The 15,095-nt window shown below is 38.0% G+C and overlaps 1 protein-coding gene across 1 annotated transcript in view; it reads left to right on the top strand.

Annotated features, from left to right (window-relative positions):
* The first annotated feature begins 121 nt into the window (after window positions 1-121).
* LOC128208759 (son of sevenless homolog 2-like) overlaps window positions 122-15,095 on the top strand; it is a 32,918-nt gene continuing 17,944 nt past the window's right edge. Inside the window, exons 1-10 of the mRNA XM_052912317.1 lie at window positions 122-494; window positions 1,647-1,919; window positions 2,145-2,228; window positions 2,774-2,854; window positions 3,093-3,290; window positions 3,681-3,821; window positions 12,238-12,348; window positions 12,560-12,658; window positions 13,958-14,085; window positions 14,435-14,565. Of these exons, the coding sequence (XP_052768277.1) occupies window positions 417-494; window positions 1,647-1,919; window positions 2,145-2,228; window positions 2,774-2,854; window positions 3,093-3,290; window positions 3,681-3,821; window positions 12,238-12,348; window positions 12,560-12,658; window positions 13,958-14,085; window positions 14,435-14,565 (1,324 nt within the window). The 5' untranslated portion in view covers window positions 122-416. The remainder of the gene's footprint in view (window positions 495-1,646; window positions 1,920-2,144; window positions 2,229-2,773; window positions 2,855-3,092; window positions 3,291-3,680; window positions 3,822-12,237; window positions 12,349-12,559; window positions 12,659-13,957; window positions 14,086-14,434; window positions 14,566-15,095) is intronic.

The following is a 15,095-nucleotide window of genomic DNA, read 5'->3' as shown; positions in this document are numbered from 1 at the left end:
AGCAGTTTGTAAAATGGCAATTCAATACTGTGACTACTTTATCTCTTCGAAATATTATTTCAAAGTTCTACAAAATATTGTATATCTTTTTACGACAGTAGTGTGCGCATGCGTACAATTTCTAGCCTACTTCCGGTGCTGGATGCGGAAGAAACAGAAAATTGTAAACAAAAACAAAGTGTTAGACAGCTGCCGTCTGAGCCATGACTTAATAATCATTCGGCTGTGTACTTCATTATGCTCTTTATTAAATGGACATTCTGCGTTACTGACTCCATTCTTCTAAATGGGGGAATAAGTTGAAGGTCACACACCAGTGATTCTCCTCTCAGGATGAGGATCTCACCAAAAGATGCTTTCACCAGACTCCACAGGACTGTTTTGTGAAGCATTGCTGACTTAAATCTTATCTAAACATGTCTAATAACTACGATTTCTTCTCAGAAGAAAACAGACCAAAATGGAAGTCAATATTTCTTGGGGCTTTGAATTTGGTAATATTTTTTTTATTATTGTAAAAAATGCTGTCAAAGATAATTTATAAACTATCAAAAAACAGAACAGTTGCATGAATATGTCATTAGGTTGCTGGTAAGAATAGTGTCAACCGCATATTTTCTTCTACGTAAGTGTAAATCATTACATAGTCCAAATAATTGTACGTTGACGGATTTTTTTAGATTTTTGATATGGCAAATCCTTCATGTACAAATTGTTTAGTATCAAAAGTGGGTACTTGTTCCGATCAGGATTTCAGGTTAAAGCATATAGCGTCTATAAAATATCATAAAAACAAGAAATATTACCAGATAATGTTATTTTACATTAGTTCCGTACACAAAAAATAAATATCCAAGTTATAATTATGAGTTTGACGGCTTTTCTTCATTTCATTCTGTCAAAACATAACGATATATACATGGAGGGTACCTGCAAGGCTTCAGGGCACAGTTTTAAATCGCTCGGAACATTTCGGCCATGGCCGAGTTGTTACGATTGTGCAACGAGGTCTATCTTGAAGCTTTGTCGGAGGAGGCCGAGTTATTACGATTGTATCGAGTTGTTCCCCTTCGCATAATTGTTTTCTGTGTCGGTCAACTGTCGTTTTATTGGAAATGTAAACAACTTGTTTTAATGCATTAAATGCTTGTTTAGTGCAAAATAACATTTCACTTACATGGCAAAATATGAATATAACTCTTTATGATCAATTTCAACCATAAAATACTTCACTTAAAACAATTTCAATATTTTTAAAACACCCCCGTTTTTTGCACATTCCCGTTTAGACGTTACGGATTGGAAGAATCCCGTGTAACACGTCTATTATTTTAGACTAATCACTACATTGATTAATTGTTACCCGATAAAGTAACTTTACATAGAATGGCTAGAGTGAAATATTTAGAACAAAAACATTTTATGATTATTTTGTAATATGTAGTAATGAATAGATCATGATTTATCAAAAGGCATCCTATTTAATGTATTTTATTTCAATTGAATTGCTTATTAAAAACATAAAGAAACTACATACTTTATCTCTATCAGTCCATGCTGAACTTTCAGTTTGTCAATTTATCACTAGATATATTAATAAGTTTGGCTAATTGTGTAATACTTAGAAGATAAACTTCATTTTTTAGGTTCACAAGCAGGTGCATCCTTCCCTTCAAGCTCAAACAGATGCACTTGAGTACATTGAAGACCTAATCATCCAGCTCCTAGCCACCTTGTGTGCTTCTGAGCCGCATATTGTACAGGATGTTGAAGATCGTGTTCGAAAAACATACCCCGACCCAATCGACAAGTGGGCCGTCCGGGATGCAGATAGGGCTATCAAGAACTTCGATAGCCGAAACAAGAAACAATCAACTCTTGTTTTACCTGTGGACAAGATCCACCCTCTTCTAGTCAAGGTAGGGTATTATCTAGGTATTATCTGTATGGTTTGTCTTTTGTTCCTTCCTTTTTTTGTGTATGGGTTGTTCAGTGTTTCATACATTGAGTTAAAATCAATGCATATGATAATCGTCAATTTACATATTAACATTTGCTTTTAATACTGTCATGTACTGCAAGGTTATATTTGTTCAAAACATTTAGTTATATAATTATTCTGTGTGTGTTGATTGTGCTTGCAGGAGGTGCTTGGGTACCGGATAGATTACACTGTCACTGTGTACATAGTGGCAGTACTGGAATACATCGCTGCAGATATTCTCAAGGTACACATCTTTGAAATCAATTGATTTTATCATATTTCTTGCAATTGACTACTGAAATACCTCATAGGAAATGAAGGGTAAGTTGAAATGAATTATGTGTTACAGTGCATGCTATCCAGTATTGTCAAATTATTTCCAGCAGTTTAATTGGTAAAATCTGATGTGAAACGAACTCAAATATTTACATTCGCCATGTCCTTTGTATGAAAACACTTGACGTTCATATTGAATAATTTAATAAGGTGTTATGACATCATTTTTTATTTCAATAATGACCTATGGTTGGTTGAGTTGATCGCAAAATCATAATGAAAAATGATTTAAATGTTAATATAAGTATTGATCACATTTTTTCTTGCGTTAATGCTGTATGAACACAGTGCAGCAAGGGAACAAATTACTTCATGGAACTTGCTTGCATGCCCTACTGCATACATACTATACAGCATTAACGCAAGAAAAACTACGACAAAACCTTAAATAAATAACACTTTCTTATAATTCACTATTGATTCTAGATTATAAACCTTAAATATGTATTCCAGTTGACAGGCAACTATGTGAAGAATATCAAGCATTCTGAAATCACGCAGCAGGATATAAAAGTTGCAATATGTGCAGATCAGGTAACACAGGTTATACAAAATCTTGAACATTACTGCCCTTTTACTGGTTGCCTTTTCTCAGTGTTGAGTTGTGAATTGAGCATTTACTTAATAATGTTCAATCTTGATGTAAAATCTATAATCTCTCTTTATGATATCTTTTCTATGACATAAGAGTCCTGCATTGATGATAACAGCATTTTTTAAGAGTTTAAATGCATCTTTTATTGATGAAGAAATGCTGATATATTGTCTTCAGGTGCTGATGGACATGTTTTCTCAAGAGGAGACTGAGGTTTCCCTGCCGCTGGTAGACGAGCCCACACGACGAGAGTCATTGACGTATGAGGACATTGTAAAGGACTTTATCCTGGAAGAGAACCAGTACTTGCACGACCTGAACATGATCATAAAGGTGTTTCGGGCTCCATTTGCTAGGCACTTTCCCAACAGCAAGGTAGGTTAAAAGATAATGCAGTCTAATATCTTTCCTTATAATCAGAAAAAATCCCCATTGTTTTACCATTATGTTAATGGGGAATATCTTGACTGGATTTTTGCAGCACCTATACAAACTCAATTGTTATTTTTTGAAATGGAAATTCTAAATTTCCAGACATGCCAAAATATTTCCCTATTATGAGTACAGTTCCTTTTACAAAATGGCTAAAATCGTTGATTAAAGTTGGAATTCATCTTGTAATAAGTTTGCAGCTTGGTCTGTATTTTATAGTTTTCTTCATGGGGAATCAGTTTAACAGATATAGACTTTGCTAAATTATTCCCAAACAAGTTTTTATTTAACCCAGGAGATTGCGTCACTGATTTTTCTCTGTTTGTAAACTAGGACCTGGAAAATATATTCTCAAACATCCTGGATATCTACCAGTTCACTGCGAAGCTACTCTCCTCCGTAGAAGAGCAGATGGAGGTCGCTGCTGAAAACGAGACCCCACAGGTCGGCATATGCTTTCAAGACCTTGCCGAGGTAAGCATGGGGAAGATGTGTTAGTCTTTGGGCTGTCATTTATGGGTCTTGTTTGTTAAGTTGACAGGCCTTGTAGAGGCTAGCATGGGGAAGCGATGTTAGTCTTATGTGCTGTCATTTATGGGTCTTGTTTGTTAAGTTTACAGGCCTTGTAGAGGTTAGCATTAGGAAGCTGTGTTAGTCTTATGTGCTGTCATTTATGGGTCTTGTTTGTTAAGTTTACAGGCCTTGTAGAGGTTCACATGGGGAGGCTGTGTTAGTCTTATGTGCTGTCATTTATAGGTCTTGTTTGTTAAGTTTACAGGCCTTGTAAAGGTTAGCATTAGGAAGCTGTGTTAGTCTTATGTGCTGTCATTTATGGGTCTTGTTTGTTAAGTGTACAGGCCTTGTAGAGGTTCACATGGGGAGATGTGTAAGTCTTATGTGCTGTCATCTATGGGTCTTGTTTGTTAAGTTTACAGGCCTTGTAGAGGTAAGCATTAGGAAGCCGTGTTAGTCTTATGTGCTGTTATTTATGGGTCTTGTTTGTTAAGTTAACAGGCCTTGTAGAGGTTCACATGAGGAGGCCGTGTTAGTCTTATGTGCTGTCATCTATGGGTCTTGTTTGTTACGTTTACAGGCCTTGTAGAGGTTCACATGGGGATGCCTTGTAAGTCTTATGTGCTGTCATCTATGGGTCTTGTTTGTTAAGTTAACAGGCCTTGTAGAGGTAAGCATTAGGAAGCTGTGTTAGTCTTATATGCTGTCATTTATGGGTCTTGTTTGTTAAGTTTACAGGCCTTGTAAAGGTTAGCATTAGGAGGCCGTGTTAGTCTTATGTGCTGTAATCTATGGGTCTTGTTTGTTAAGTTAACAGGCCTTGTAGAGGTTCACGTGGGGAGGCTGTGTTAGTCTTATGTGCTGTCATTTATGGGTCTTGTTTGTTAAGTTTACAGGCCTTGTAGAGGTTCATGTGGGGAGGCTGTGTTAGTCTTATGTGCTGTCATTTATGGGTCTTGTTTGTTAAGTTAACAGGCCTTGTAGAGGTTCACATGGGGAGGCTGTGTTAGTTTTATGTGCTGTCATCTATGGGTCTTGTTTGTTAAGTTTACAGGCCTTGTAGAGGTTCACATGGGGAGGCTGTGTTAGTCTTATGTGCTGTCATTTATGGGTCTTGTTTGTTAAGTTTACAGGCCTTGTAGAGGTTCATGTGGGGAGGCTGTGTAAGTCTTATGTGCTGTCATCTATGGGTCTTGTTTGTTAAGTTAACAGGCCTTGTAGAGGTTCACATGGGGAGGCTGTGTTAGTTTTATGTGCTGTCATCTATGGGTCTTGTTTGTTAAGTTTACAGGCCTTGTAGAGGTTCACATGGGGAAGCCGTGTTAGTCTTATGTGCTGTCATCTATGGGTCTTGTTTGTTAAGTTTACAGGCCTTGTAGAGGTCCGCATGGGAGGACCGTGTTAGTCTTATGTGCTGTCATCTATGGGTCTTGTTTGTTAAGTTAACAGGCCTTGTAGAGGTTCACATGGGGAGGCCGTGTTAGTCTTATGCGCTGTCATTTATGGGTCTTGTTTGTTAAGGTTACAGGCCTTGTAGAGGTTCACATGAGGAAGCCATGTTAGTCTTATGTGCTGTCATTTATGGCTCTTGTTTGTTAAGTTAACAGGCCTTGTAGAGGTTAACATGGGGAGGCTGTGTTAGTGTTATGTGCTGTCATTTATAGGTCTTGTTTGTTAAGATAACAGGCCATGTAGAGGTTAGCATTAGGAAGCCGTGTTAGTCTTATGTGCTGTCATTTATGGGTTTTGTTTGTTAAGGTTACAGGCCTTGTAGAGGTTCACATGGGGAGGCTGTGTTAGTATTATGTGCTGTCATCTATGGGTCTTGTTTGTTAAGTTTACAGGCCTTGTAGAGGTTCGCATGGGACGGCCGTGTTAGTCTTATGTGCTGTCATCTATGGGTCTTGTTTGTTAAGTTAACAGGCCTTGTAGAGGTTCACATGGGGAGGCCGTGTTAGTCTTATGCGCTGTCATTTATGGGTCTTGTTTGTTAAGTTTACAGGCCTTGTAGAGGTTCACATGAGGAAGCCATGTTAAGCTTATGTGCTGTCATTTATGGCTCTTGTTTGTTAAGTTAACAGGCCTTGTAGAGGTTCACATGGGGAGGCTGTGTTAGTGTTATGTGCTGTCATTTATAGGTCTTGTTTGTTAAGATAACAGGCCTTGTAGAGGTTAGCATTAGGAAGCCGTGTTAGTCTTATGTGCTGTCATTTATGGGTTTTGTTTGTTAAGGTTACAGGCCTTGTAGAGGTTCACATGGGGAGGCTGTGTTAGTCTTATGTGCTGTCATTTATGGGTCTTGTTTGTTAAGTTTACAGGCCCTGTAGAGGTTCACATGGGGAGGATTTGTTAGCTTTATGTGCTGTCATCTATGGGTCTTGTTTGTTAAGTTAACAGGCCTTGTAGAAATTAGCATTAGGAGGCCGTGTTAGTGTATGTGCTGTCATCTATGGGTCTTGTTTGTTAAGTTAACAGGCCTTGCAGAGGTTCACATGGGGAGGCTGTGTTAGTCTTATGTGCTGTCATTTATGGGTCTTGTTTGTTAAGTTTACAGGCCTTGTAAAGGTTAGCATTAGGAGGCCGTGTTAGTCTTATGTGCTGTAATCTATGGGTCTTGTTTGTTAAGTTAACAGGCCTTGTAGAGGTTCACGTGGGGAGGCTGTGTTAGTCTTATGTGCTGTCATTTATGGGTCTTGTTTGTTAAGTTTACAGGCCTTGTAAAGGTTCATGTGGGGAGGCTGTGTAAGTCTTATTTGCTGTCATCTATGGGTCTTGTTTGTTAAGTTAACAGGCCTTGTAGAGGTTCACATGGGGAGGCTGCGTTAGTTTTATGTGCTGTCATCTATGGGTCTTGTGTGTTAAGTTTACAGGCCTTGTAGAGGTTCAGATGGGGAGGCTGTGTTAGTCTTATGTGCTGTCATCTATGGGTCTTGTTTGTTAAGTTTACAGGCCTTGTAGAGGTTCGCATGGGAGGCCATGTTAGTCTTATGTGCTGTCATCTATGGGTCTTGTTTGTTAAGTTAACAGGCCTTGTAGAGGTTCACATGGGGAGGCCGTGTTAGTCTTATGTGCTGTCATTTATGGGTCTTGTTTGTTAAGTTAACAGGCCTTGTAGAGGTTAGCATTAGGAAGCCGTGTTAGTCTTATGTGCTGTCATTTATGGGTTTTGTTTGTTAAGTTTACAGGCCTTGTAGAGGTTCACATGGGGAGGCTGTGTTAGTCTTATGTGCTGTCATTTATGGGTCTTGTTTGATAAGTTTACAGGCCCTGTAGAGGTTCACATGGGGAGGATTTGTTAGTCTTATGTGCTGTCATCTATGGGTCTTGTTTGTTAAGTTAACAGGCCTTGTAGAGGTTAGCATTAGGAGGCCGTGTTAGTCTTATGTGCTGTCATCTATGGGTCTTGTTTGTTAAGTTAACAGGCCTTGTAGAGGTTCACATGGGAAGGCCGTGTTAGTCTTATGTGCTGTCATCTATGGGTCTTGTTTGTTAAGTTAACAGGCCTTGCAGAGGTTCACATGGGGAGACTGTGTTAGTCTTATGTGCTGTCATTTATGGGTCTTGTTTGTTAAGTTTACAGGCCTTGTAGATGTTAGCATTAGGAGGCTGTGTTAGTCTTATGTGCTGTCATTTATGGGTCTTGTTTGTTAAGTTAACAGGCCTTGTAGAGGTTAGCATTAGGAGGCCGTGTTAGTCTTATGTGCTGTCATCTATGGGTCTTGTTTGTTAAGTTAACAGGCCTTGTAGAGGTTCACATGGGAAGGCCGTGTTAGTCTTATGTGCTGTCATCTATGGGTCTTGTTTGTTAAGTTAACAGGCCTTGCAGAGGTTCACATGGGGAGGCTGTGTTAGTCTTATGTGCTGTCATTTATGGGTCTTGTTTGTTAAGTTTACAGGCCTTGTAGATGTTAGCATTAGGAGGCTGTGTTAGTCTTATGTGCTGTCATTTATGGGTCTTGTTTGTTAAGTTAACAGGCCTTGTAGAGGTTCACATGGGGAGGCCGCGTTAGTTTTATGTGCTGTCATCTATGGGTCTTGTTTGTTAAGTTTACAGGCCTTGTAGAGGTTCACATGGGGAGGCTGTGTTAGTCTTATGTGCTGTCATCTATGGGTCTTGTTTGTTAAGTTTACAGGCCTTGTAGAGGTTCACATGGGGAGGCCGTGTTAGTCTTATGTGCTGTCATCTATGGGTCTTGTTTGTTAAGTTAACAGGCCTTGTAGAGGTTCACATGGGGAGGCCGTGTTAGTCTTATGTGCTGTCATTTATGGGTCTTGTTTGTTAAGTTAACAGGCCTTGTAGAGGTTCACATGGAGAGGCTGTGTTAGTCTTATGTGCTGTCATCTATGGGTCTTGTTTGTTAAGTTTACCGGCCTTGTAGAGGTTCAAGTGGGGAGGCTGTGTTAGTCTTATGTGCTGTCATCTATGGGTCTTAATTGTTAAGTTTACAGGCCTTGTAGAGGTTCAAGTGGGGAGGCCGTGTTAGTCTTATGTGCTGTTATTTATGGGTCTTGTTTGTTAAGTTTACAAGCCTTGTAGAGGTTCACATGGGGAGGCCGTGTTAGTCTTATGTGTTGTCATCTATGGGTGTTGTTTGTTCAAGTTTACAGGCCTTGTAGAGGTTAGCATAAGGAAGCTATATAAGTCTTATGTGCTGTCATTTATGGGTCTTGTTTGTTAAGTTTACAAGCCTTGCCGAGGTAAGCACGAGGAAGCTGTGTTAGTTTTTTGTGCTGTCATTTATGGGTGTTGTTTGTTAAAGCTTAGTCTATTTTTAGCCAAGTCTACATGAGCGAAGTCTGTTTTTGGTACTGCAGTTGATTTTGTGAATTTCTCTCCCTTGTTCATGTTGAAAGGCCAAAGGCCATTTTTAGCTCTATTGGCCAGTGTGTCGTTCGCGCATCCATCTAAACACAATTGGTTGTAGATAGTTTGTTCAAATTATGACCCTGGGGTCATTACTGGCCACACTCAAGGGTTCACAGGTTTGGTATACTTAAATTGGGAATGTTTGAAAATCTTTTTGTCTGAACCAGCTATGCAGACCCTTGCTATTTTGAATAAGGCATAATTTAGTGATCAGCTACCATGGTTGTTCAAATTATGCCCCCTCAAAACTGGTACTGCCCCGGGGGTCACAAGTTTCCTAGAGACTTATTTAAGAAATATTTTCAAAATCGTCTTGTTTTAAACCACAAGGCTCATATCTTTGATATTTGTTGTGGAGCAACATATGATGACCGCCTAGAAAAACCGTTGAAATTATGCACCTGGGGCCAAGCTGGCTGGCCCAACCCCTTTTGACCAACTCTATATTTTTAAAGCTACAGCAATGAAATTTGGACCATGTCAACAGTTTTGCATATGAGCATAAATGTTGTCCTCGGATGACCTTGACTTTGACCATTTGACCAACTTTTTAGCTCACCTGAGCACAAGTGCTCAAGGTGAGCTATTGTGATTGGTCTATGTCGGGTGTCGGTCATCCGTCATGCGTCGTGCTGCGTCAGCAATTGGTTATAATCATCTTCTTCTCCTAAACCCCTTGGACAATTTTGATGAAACTTCATAGGAATGATCCTTGTTTGGTGCTTTTTCAAAATTGTTCAAAGAAATGAATTCCATGCAGAACTCTGGTTGCCATGGCTACCAAAAGGAAAAGTGTCAACAATTGGTTATAATCATCATCTTCTAAACCGCTTGGACAATTTTAATGAAACTTCATTGGAGTGATCCTTGGTGGGTGCTTTTTCAAAATTGTTCAAAAAAATGAATTCCATGCAGAACTCTGGTTGCCATGGCAACCAAAAGGAAAAAATAAAAAAAAAATTTTTTGGCAAATTCTATCAGGCCTTGTGCTTAAATATTTGGTGTGTAACATTGTCTATTGGTTATCTACCATGTTTATTCAAATAATGCCCCTGGAGAAAAATTGGCCTCATCCAGTGGGTTACAAGTTCATAATAAATACATTTTGTTAAAATTTGATAGTTATGTCAAGTTTACTCTTGAAACAAGGGCAGCAAGTCTTGCTATATGGCTATAACTTTCTATTTTTAGTAACAAGGGAATAGATTTTAAATTTTATTAAATCTTCAACATAGTCACTTCTAAGGTAATTATTGTTCTATTTTTAGGTTCATAGATTAAAATAATTATTATACACTTTATTCTTTAGAAAAAATTCATTTTTACTTAATGATAAATTTAATAATCATACTTTTCCATTGAACTTCATGTATATTATTGTAAACTTCATGTAGATTATTCTAAGCTTCAATATTATCTTCTGTGTGAATAGTGAATAAGCCTTATACAGAAAAATTTGATTAACAATATTTGAAGGATGGTGATGTTGTCCTAGATGGAAGAAGCAATAATAGAATATGAATGTGTTCTGCTCTTTGATTTTTAGAGCTTAAGGCAAATTATTTAAATTTTATTGGATGGTGAACTGTTTGTTGTTTGTGTATCTATACTAAAAGTTCTTTCAGTGTGCAAGCAATTTAACATAGTTTAGTCAGTGTGCAGGCAATTGAACGAAGTCCTGTCAGTTAATTGTGTATCTATACTAAAAGTTATTTCAGTGTGCAAGCAATTTAACATAGTTTTGTCAGTCTGCAGGCAATTGAACAAAGTCCGGTCAGTGTGCAGGCAACTGAAAAAGTCCTGTCAGTGTGCAGGTATCTGTACCAAGTGCTGTCAGTGTGCAGTCAATTATCAGGTCCTGTCAGTGTGCAGGCAACTGAACAAAGTCCTGTCAGTGTGCAGGTATGAGAATCAAATTCTATCAGTGTGCAGTCAATCATCAAGTCCTGTCAGTGTGCAGGCAGCTGAACAAAATCCTGTCAGTGTGCAGTCAATTGACAAGTCCTGTCAGTGTGCAGGAAACTGTGACAAGTCCTGTCAGTTAGCAGGCAACTGTGACAAGTCCTGTCAGTGATTATCCAGGCAACATGTTTGACCAGAAAGTTTTTCAATATTCTTTGAGAACAAATATCAAGCTATATTGATTACAAAGGTTAAACTCTTTTACTCAGGTGAGCGATTTAGGGCCATTATGGCCCTCTTGTTTATTTTTAAAGCTACAAAAATGAAATTTTGACTATGAGTACAGTTTTGAAAGTATATTTTTTTTCGTCAGATGACCTTTTTTTACATTAAGAAATAAAGTATGGCAAATAATAAGGAGTGTTAAAACTGTGTAAGTCGTATGTGCTCTCATTTATTGGTGTTGTTTGTTTAGTTTACAGGCCTTGTATAGGTTAGCATAAGGAGGTTGTGGTAGTCTCAAGTGCTGTCATTTATGGGTCTTGTTTGTAAAGTCTACACACCTTGTCAAGGTTAGCATGAGGAAGCTATGTTGGTCGTATTGCTGTCATTTCTGGGGCTTGTTTATTAAGTTTATAGACCTTGTAGAATGTTGAGGTAAGAACTGAGAAACAGGAGGGACAAGTTTTTTTCTGGAAATGGTGTACTTACTACTGGTCTTATCCTAAAGAAGTTGTATCCTGTGTATTAGTGTTTAAATCAAGCAAGTTAAAGAACCAAGAAGTCTATTTGCAGAGCTTTGATATCTTGAATCTCACTACAGTCGAAACTCGATGGCTTGATATTCTAGGGACCGGCCAAAATACTTTGAGCATCAAAAATATCGAGCCAAGCGAGATTGCTTACAGAATGTGATTTGAATTTTTTTTTTGACATTACAAAGAGTTCATTGTTATTTCCTACGCTATCTCCGCAAAGGAAGAGTATTTACTGGACATGATTATTGAACACACATCATACAGTTTGCAACATGACTTATTTACAGCCCAATATTTTTATGTGAATGTTGCCATATCAAAATGCATTGAAATTTATATATACATGGATTTCAAAGAGAGACAGAATTTAAAGTGATGGCATGTTTGCTCAAACTGTTAAACCATTTGAATTTGATAATAATTATAATACCAATCAAGCAATTTTAATCGATTAGGGCCTTGTGCTACATGTAAATGAAGCCAAGCAAACAAATCAAGGTGTGAAATTTTTACCTGAAGCTGCGAAAATGACTTCGACCAAAGCAAACAAAATAAAGTGTGAAATTCTTACTTACCACGAAAATGACATCGAGCGTGGAGAAATATTGACCCTCAAGATATCGAGCCATCAAATTGTATTTTATATGAACATAGAGTTTAAAACAAATTGGTTCTTTTAATTTGGTTCGAGCAAACGAGGATATTGAGCCATGAGATATCGAGCCAACGAGTTTGGACTGTATTTCTTCTACATCATACAATTTGTCAGCACACCATTTTTCTTCAGTGTATCTGTAAAATAAATTCTTAATAATAAATGAAGTCTTAATTGATGACTGTTATTTTGCAGGGTGAGGAGTTTGGGGTGTACAAGAAGTATGTTAATGATGTGATGACCCCCAATGGCAAGGATCGGCTCAACACCCTCCTACAGAGAAGGGACATCAGTGAAACTCTCATGGTACTGAGAAAGTTAACAAAGTTTCTGTCAAATAGTAAATTGGTCTTCTAGATTAGACAAATTTTCATTTTGCTATACTAGGGAAAATAATTTATGTTGACCAAAGTTTTTGATTTATCTAACATAGAAGCAGAGTGTGTGGAGTAAGTTCATTATATGTTCAACCTTTCCCACTGTGCTGCTATTAATGCTTTCTGACCTTATACTTCAGGGTTATGGGTGTGGCTTCAAGGATTCCATGAAGTATGTGTTACCAAAGCTGCTACTAGGGCCAATATACCACTGCCTACATTACTTTGAAGTTATTAAAGTAAGACATCAGCAGAGTATTTCATTTTCATTTTAGAATTACAAACGTAACATTTTGAAGCATTTAAAAGTATTTTTTAGTTGGAACTGACCGCAGAGAATTGCTTTTAAGTAGGTATGGCAACAAATACCCGAGTACTCGATGGATGATCCGAGTATATTTATTTACTACTGGAGTACTCGGATAAAAACAAAAAACAAAATTATTTTTAACTGCACTTTATGCACGATATACATGTACAGACTACATACAGACAATGTAACAGCACTGGTGCGTTGCCACCAAGACACAATGTACAGACCCTCTTATCCCCGCTACGTACATTAATCACCTTATCAAATTTAATGACAGTTGTTGTGAGGTTATAAAAACTGTCAACTATGGACTCATATTTGCAATTTGCACTGATGTCAATTAGTTTTGATAGCAGTACATCTCCTGCATAATTCTATTGTTTACCAATTAGAGACTTTAAACCAAAAAATTGACTCGCAAATTATGGTTTATGAGTGTATTTTTACAATGATCATCACCATTGATTTGTGGATGTCTTTAATTGAGAATTATCCATATTTATAAGGTAAACATTAATATTATAGTATGAAGAAATTTCATTCTTAAATATTTTTTTATGGAGTCATTCAATATTTTTTTTTTGAAAGGGAATTGACAGCAATTGACAAAATTGAATGAAATGTACGGGGTAGAGTTAATCTAGAAGCATGCTCAATTATCTGCAGTTGAAACATGAATAGAAACAACTCCAAACGACTAGCAAGAAGAGCACCATCAATAGATGAATTATTTTTTTTAAGACAAAATCATGTGTCGAGGATGATTTTTGTTCTTTTTAATATCATTCAGTGTTGTTCATATGCTGATTTCATGACTTGTATTATTTTTGACAAGTATATTATTTCGCATGCTCTATATTTGTAGTGAGATATATTTATATTAAACACCAATTTAAGTTTTTTTGAGTTCATGATCGAAGGATTATCCGAGTACTTGAGTACCGATTTTACTACTCGTTGCCATGCCTTCTTTTAAGTATGAGATTTTGCTTTAATTTGGAAAGCGAGTCCAAACAGTCAGTTTTTGAAGAGCAGGGTCATGCCCTCATCTTTTATCTTTGAGTTTTACAAGAGTCCAGAGTCAGGTAAAAAGTGAATATGTGTGATTTTGCTGATATTGCTGTCAGTTCAACAAAATGGTTCATTATAAGTTAAGTTTACTGTAAAACGCCTTGTACCAGTTTGCCTGAATATACATGTGTATGAACCATTATTTATTCTCCAGGCATTGACAGCAAACAGCCCTAACGATGAGGACGGGGAGTGTTTGGAGCAGGCCAGTGGGCTCCTGTCCACTCTCAAATATTTGCTTGAGAACATCTTCGCTGGAAACCTTGCCAAGAAAAAACCCTGGTATGTTATCTGATTGCATAAATTTTCTAGATACTTTCAACATGCCTAGTTGTTGCTCCAGAAAATGTATTGCTGCTTGTATGCCTCACTGAACCACGATGTGTTTCAATGTTCAAGGATTGTTATTTGTACAAAATAGAGCGTATGTTTGACAGAATTTCTTTTCTTGTGAGAGCATATGTACAGAATATGCTGTTTTAATTTTCATACTTGAAAATATACATTAATTAAACAATGTTTGAGTCTTAAAGTATTCAATTCTTACTTGTTAACTTATAAGCAGATCTTTATCTAACTTTTGAAATTTTCAGATAATAATTACTTATCACATTGTTTGCTGTATTTTCAGGGAGACAACATTACGTATGCAGGGTCGGACTGGAAGGCAGGCCGTAGTTCAGAAGATGTCGGAGCTGCAAAAGAGCATCGACGGCTGGGAGGGACGAGACATATGGCAATCTTGTAGCGAGTTCATACTCGGTAAGGGCTGGGCAATCATGCAGCAAGTTCATAGTTGGTGAGGGCTGGGCAGTTATGCAGCAAGTTCATAGTTGGTGAGGGCTGGGCAGTCATGCAGCAAGTTCATAGTTGGTGAAGGTTGGGCAATCATGTAGCAAGTTCATAGTTGGTGAGGGCTGGGCAATCATGTAGCAAGTTCATAGTTGGTGAGGGCTGGGCAATCATGCAGCAAGTTCATAGTTGGTGAGGGCTGGGCAATCATGTAGCAAGTTCATAGTTGGTGAGGGCTGGGCAATCATGTAGCAAGTTCATAGTTGGTGAGGGCTGGGCAATCATGTAGCAAGTTCATAGTTGGTGAGGGCTGGGCAATCATGTAGCAAGTTCATAGTTGGTGAGGGCTGGGCAATCATGTAGCAAGTTCATAGTTGGTGAAGGCTGGGCAATCATGTAGCAAGTTCATAGTTGGTGAGGGCTGGGCAATCATGTAGCAAGTTCATAGTTGGTGAAGGCTGGGCAATCATGTAGCAAGTTCATAGTTGATGAGGGCTGGG

Source organism: Mya arenaria, chromosome 11, assembly GCF_026914265.1.
Source record: "Mya arenaria isolate MELC-2E11 chromosome 11, ASM2691426v1".
Classification (NCBI taxonomy): Eukaryota; Metazoa; Mollusca; class Bivalvia; order Myida; family Myidae; genus Mya; species Mya arenaria.
This window is presented reverse-complemented; position numbering and strand designations above follow the sequence as displayed.